Consider the following 6,695-nt stretch of genomic DNA (forward strand, 5'->3'; position numbering starts at 1 on the left):
ACGAGACTTCGAACTGAGGGTCATTATGGGGAGCGATTGCTAACCTGAGCCACTCTAACGCCAAGCTGACACCTGCTATTGTTCCATAATTAGAGACACTTGATGGTAACCACAAAAACGTATTTTTATGACATAACGTTATACTGCACAATATTTCGTATGCAACTCAAGTTATAACCTGATTAAGGCAGCCAGGTTGAGGCCGCGCCATAGCTCAAGCGGTTAGTCGCTGGCCTCCCACCGTGGCGGCCCGGGTTCGATCCCAGGTCAGGTCATGTGAGATTTGTGGTGGACAAAGTGGTGCTGGGGTAGGTTTTCTCCAAGTACTTCGATTTCCCCTGCCAATTCTCATTCCACCGACCGCTTCATACTCGTCATCATGTATAATCCGGAGCTGGTACAGTAAGGGCGATGACACACGGAGCGGTTTTCGCCGACTCGGCGCGTAGTTCTTTTGCATCAGATGGGATAAAACAGACAAGGCGGTGCTCGCCGACAGGCGGCAGATTTGCCGACTTGGTCTGTCGTCTACAGGCGGTGCAGCGAGCGGTTTGATGACTTGCTCCAAAGACTGAATACATTCTGAGCAGTTTCTGACACGGCCGCCGAGTCGGCACAACCGCTCCGTGTGTCATCGCCCTAAGTCAAACAGTGGCCGGCGTGCCAAGTGGACTCAGTCTCACCCCATCCCAAGGGAAAAAAAAACAAGCTCATGATTAACAATATTATCATTGTAAGCAACCGTCTGTCGATATTTAAGACATGCATGGAGCGAATCCCATCGAATATAACTTTTTAACACGATCTTATCAATCCATTCAACAGTTCATTAAATTGTCTGTTAATGCCATCAGAATTACTCATTATTCGCCCGGGATTTTATCCCTTTTCATGTCAATATCACAATAAACAAAATCTTTATAGAAGGAGAGACACTCAAATTAAGAAATCAAAATTTACTAATGCAGTAAAAGAAAGATTAGGAAAGAGGATTCGAATTTTATCAAAAAGTCCACTTTCACAACACTCTAGCAGCTGAGACTAATCATATTGTCAGGCCGCGCCATAGCTCAAGCGGTTAGTCGCTGGCTTCCCACCGCGGCGCCACGAGTTCGATCCTGGGTCTGGTCAAGTGGGATTTGTGGTAGAAAAAGTGGCGCTGGGGCGGGTTTTCTCCGAGTACTTCGGTTTCCCCTGCCAATCTCCATTCCACCAAATTCTCCATCATCATAATCACCCGGGAAAGGCTACAATAGGCCAATCAGTGGCCGCCGTGCCGAGTGGACCCAGTTGCACTCCACACCCCACTAAGCGAATCATTACAAAAGCTCCTTTTCCACTAGCATTGGTGGTGCGTCTTGGTGAAACAATAATTAATCGTGTAGCTGTGTGAAAACAGCTCCATTTAAATGAATGGTTCTCTAAGACGCCTCGTAGACACATGTGAAAAAGAAGCCTTACTTCACAGAGCAGAGTCCTTCCTAAGAAGCTAATAGTCGCTCAGCTACTTCAGAAATTACGGGCACTTTATGGAACCCGGAGATTCATTACAGTGTTCGCAGCAGCTTGCCACTGTTCCCTATCTTGAGCCTCTTGAATCCAATCCACAGCTTCACAATATATTTATTTAACATTCATCTTACACTGTCCTATCTACGTCTCGATCTCACGAGTGCTTTTATCCCGGGATTCACCGTTACATAAACTGGCCGAGTTGGCTGGATGGCCTTAGGTAAGGCAAGTATCTTCACACACAATATGTGTCAGTTAGAAAGAACAACTCGAGCTAATCGGTCGGCATTTGTTACGATGTGAGACCCTTTCGTGTTTTTTAAGAGGATACAACAACGTAACACTGTCAACTGTCAGGTTAATGTGCGTTTCGAGACATCGTTCTGGGATAAGACTGAAAGGTAGAAAAGTAATCTTGAAGTTATTTTTGTTTCTTTTTACCTTTAATACGCTAATATTCACACTTATGTAGGAATTAAGCAGTGGCGTAGCATGACTACCGAAAGCAGGGAAGCAACTTTATATACGTGTATATAACTTTTTTCTACATATCCTATAGTTTCTATCTTCTATTTAAAAGAAAACAGCTAATAGTTTAATATGTATTCTAAATTTAAGGTAATATATTAAAATAACACATAATTATCAACACAATTTTATAGCCATCAAATGAGAGGGCTGTGAACCTGGAATATAATTAATGCTTACTTTATTGTTTATAATTCAGCTCGATTCTTCTGTTTTTCTTGGCAAACAGATCAATAACCTCATCTAGAAAAATGGGTTTGGACTGCAGTTTGTTTAGGAAGGACTTTTCAATGTTCATCAAAGCCAGTGATGACAACCTATCCTGGTTCTGCGAATTTCTAGTAAGCACGCTTAACTGCAAGGTCACAGATTATTCTACTGCAAACTGTGCCTTACATCTGACAACATTGCTGGAAGCACGAAGCTGGTAGCATACCATAGCGCATAGCTCACTTACACACAACACTGACATTGAGTCAGCCAGTTAACCCAGGGGAGGGTGGAAGCGAAAGACCTGCTGCTTCCGCGGGTGTTGCAGTTTAAATTTCCCTGCATTTTGGAAGAAAATAACTGATCTATCCTGATAAATTGTCTATGTAACACATTAAAACTTGCAATATTCTCATTATATGTAATATATGTTCTCAGATTAATTAATATTTTGAAGTATGAAATATTTTTTTGAAATTGAAAAATTGCCAGAAATGTTCTTGGTTGCTTTTCTATAGGGAAGCAATGCTTCCACCACATCCATGTACCCTACGCCCCTGGAATTAAGTGATATAAAATGTCAAGCAACGCATTTTTAACTTCTTTTAACGTAACCATGGTTACAATTGTTGCAATGTTCAGTTTGTTTAACGTTTTCTGTCCTAGAAAAAAATGGCGGACTAATGACTTTACATAACCTCACATTCTAAGTTTACACAAAACGATTTATCATGTCCAATGATTATTATTTTATAAAGAGGATATAAGTGAGAAACTCCATGTTAAGTGGGTCCGTTGGCCAACAAGCATGGCGACAGCGCGGCCGGTCTCCATACATAAAGAAAACAAATCGTATTTTCGTGCAATATGAATTTAATGATGAACGGAATTACAAAATTATCGCGCATAAAAGTCACGAAGTTTGCGAGGGGTGCTCTTCCAAATTGGGGATTGGGCATGAGGTCTAACGACTCCTTTTGAAAAACTAACACTTTATAAAATATTACAATATGCCTCTGATTTGGGTGAATTGAGTATATTTGAGAACAAAGTATGGAGGAAGAAGCAACAAGAGCCTGGAAAAAATTAATAATGAAGATATTAATAATTCGTTCTTTACTTAATAATATGAATGTGATTCAATCAAGTTTGGTAACATGGGTCGGCCTGTACTATGTTGGGAGTAGGTGAAAATGCTTAGAAAATTTTAATCGGAACGCCAGAAAGGAAAGAAATTAGGCATAGAAGGAATGATGATATTAAAATGAATCTTAGCGAAATATAGTGTGACAATATGGACTGAATTCATCTGGCTCAAAATAGGAAGCAATGAGGGAGGTTCTTGTGAGTACGAAAATGAAACTTCCGAATTCCATAAAAGGGCGAGATATTTTCTCATCATCTCAATAAACGACAGTTCTTTAAGGGAGGTCTTCCACCATTAATTAAATATGTAGTAGTTTAGCATACGCGAAATAATATTATACTTATTTTGATTAGAGAATACTTTTTTCACTTATATTTTGTAGTTATTGGAAATTGGTATAAAATCATAATTAATCATTTCCATGTTATATACGAGGTATCGCGTTTGAGATTTTTTTTTAATTTTGCAAGAAATAAATGTATAATAAAGATGGCCTAGGCAGTGCCTATCACGCAATCACTCATCAATTAATTAAAACTAACTATTTATGGTTTCTGAAAAAGTAGCGGCTCCGGTCTAGAAAACCGAAATTAGCGGCCATGGGAATACGTTGCACTGACCACTCGACATCCTCTACCCGCAAAAGTTGGCACTAACTTCGCCGACAAGCGGCGGTCGCTCGGTCGCTTGTCGATTAAAGGCCGCGAAGGAAGAATTCGTGGTTTTTAAAAAACAGAAATTATATTTCCATGGAAATGTAAGTATAATATTTCTTCAAATGAAATTAGCTCTGAAATAGTATAATTGCTTCAGTCATGTTGTGATTAATCAAGCCCGTATTTATTAAGTTAAATCGAAGGTGACTAACCCTAGCCACGTCAAGTCCCGTAAACCGATCTTTCGAAGACCCTACTGCTGGCATATTAATTATTAATCTCAACATTTTATTCTACTGAGGTGCGTGAAATGTCAAGTATTTTAAAATGCGAATAAAAGCAATCGAATAATGCAAATTATCAAACAGAGAAAAGCAAATACGTTGCAGGTAATGTTGAATATTGCACTCACAAAGCCACCATCAGCACTTCCAATTCTGATTGTAGTTACCACGGTAACATGTGTTCGGGACTTACCACCTGCAACAAAAGAAAAACACGTTGAAAAACAAAATATTGATGTGTATATGACTCATTATGGAGACGAATGGAGAAAATTACATAACGGAGAGTACCGGGGCTATTTATCTCTGGGGTTAAAGCGGCCAGGGTCTGAAGCTAACCATTCGCCACCATACAGCACAGAGATCAAGAATGCATGGGATCATACCTCCAACACCTCTAGTAGAATACGTTATCATGCTTATTTTGTTTGGCGTCATTACTGTCGTTTCTATTGTTAAAATATTCCTATCTGTGCTAAGGCTAATATTCTGCCTATGGCTACAATTGTATCGGCATGTCGGTAATGGTGCGTCACTTCCTAATCACAATGTCCTCTCAGTCACAATCTTATTACCGATTACAGGAAAGTAAAAACAACATCCATTTAAAAGCGCACTGAATTCCGTTGAGTCACTCGTACGAGGATGGGACGCCGGACAGGACAGGCATGACCTTCCTACACACGTTTTCATCTCGTGCTCTGTGCACAGAAAGTGGGCATAACTTGTTTGGAACAGGTTAACCCTGAGCATGTAATCAATGCTTGGTAGCATACCACATCAACTCAGCTTGCCATAGGATCCTTCGGAGCAAAGTAGTATCCCGCAAGCCATTACTGTCTGCTGTATATTTCGGGGAATTCCCCTGTACGAGAAGCTGAGAGGCTTCTGACACAAGGTCACCTATAGCAGGAAAATGAACAGACTTCAAAGAGGAAATACCATAACCCGTTTTCGAGAGACCGACACGAGCATGCAAGTGATAGCTTCTTTAATAAGGACATTATATAATTACACACGTAGAGTGACGAGGGTATTGTAACTAATTCATGACGTGTTTCGAGATGCTGAGGAAACTGAAGATTGAATTTATCTGGGTGTTAAGATTCTAGGACCGCCTCTGTGGTTTAGTGGTCAGAGTTCCTGGCGACAGATCCAGAGGTCCGGGTTCGATTCCCGGCGCTACCAGATTTTCTGAGAAATAGTGGGTCTGGAACGGGGTCCACTCAGCCTCGTGAGGATAACCGAGGAGCTATTTCAAGGAGATAACGACCCCGGTCTAGAAAACCGAGATTAACGGCCGTGGGGATTCGTTGCGTTCACCACGCGACACCCTCTATCCGCTAAATTGGCACTAACTTCTTTGACAAGCGGCTGTCGCTCGGTCGGTATAGTTGGCTTGCGGGCGAAAGCCACGGAGTTTTTTTTTTAAGATTCTAAACATGTGGCGTCTGATGTATAGTTCCACACCTACATAATCATAAACCATACCAGATACTTTTGCGCTGCCGTCTAAGTTCGAACCGAGTACGATAAGAACGAAAGCAGTTCTGAATCTTGTTACAGGAAGACTTCATTCGCCTTCGGGACGGAGCACCACACAAACATGGCGACAGCAGAAATGCAGAGACAAGACAAATACATCAGCCGCTTTCGGGAAGTACTTCCTCAGGTCAGTTCTGCCGTATGCTGTTCTCTTTGTATTTACATAGGCTTATTTAATTGTACTTTTCTTTTCATATGTTCTTGTCTTATTTCGTTCACATTTGCTTCTCCCTTTCTTCGACAAAGAAGAAACAGCATTGGACAAAATTAGTACGAACTTGAAGGGGGGAATGTTACACCTCAGGGGGAGGGGGTGAGAACTTATAATTACTTTCGTCGGTGATTACTCGTTTGCTAACATCTACGTTGCACTCGGCTGCCGTCGGCTGTCTTGGCTAGGGAAGCTCGGGCTGGGTTGAGGACAGGATGGTTACTAATGGACGAATCAGAACTCCCTGCGTACATTCTCCACTATGTACACTTGTCTATTTACAATCATAATACATTAAGAAAAAGGCCTGCTCTTATCGGTTTACATGCATATCTCGCTAAACTCATTCTACCGTCCTAGTTGTGAAGGGGAGGTGACCTGAACTGCACTCCTATCATCGTCTGCTACTGTACATTCTTCCTACCCGGTTCTACCCTGACTCTCACTTGGTTCACTGGATACTGCCTCATTATCTCACAATAACACTTGTATTAACACAACCTTTAACAGCATGGCGTATATGAGCAAAGAGACTTACTTGCCATACAAATGTAGATTACAGCCGTTGTCCACCCTCTTATGGAATACATGTCGCCGAGAGC

General features: G+C 41.4%; 1 protein-coding gene across 1 annotated transcript in view; it reads left to right on the forward strand.

The window, feature by feature from the left end:
- Nucleotides 1-1,776: 1,776 nt before the first annotated feature.
- LOC111868481 overlaps nucleotides 1,777-6,695 on the forward strand; it is a 52,601-nt gene continuing 47,682 nt past the window's right edge. Inside the window, exons 1-2 of the mRNA XM_023859146.2 lie at nucleotides 1,777-1,913; nucleotides 5,904-6,009. Coding sequence (XP_023714914.1) covers nucleotides 5,944-6,009 — 66 coding nt within the window. The 5' untranslated portion in view covers nucleotides 1,777-1,913; nucleotides 5,904-5,943. The remainder of the gene's footprint in view (nucleotides 1,914-5,903; nucleotides 6,010-6,695) is intronic.

The sequence above is a fragment of the Cryptotermes secundus genome, unplaced genomic scaffold, assembly GCF_002891405.2.
Source record: "Cryptotermes secundus unplaced genomic scaffold, Csec_1.0 scaffold203, whole genome shotgun sequence".
NCBI lineage: Eukaryota > Metazoa > Arthropoda > Insecta > Blattodea > Kalotermitidae > Cryptotermes > Cryptotermes secundus.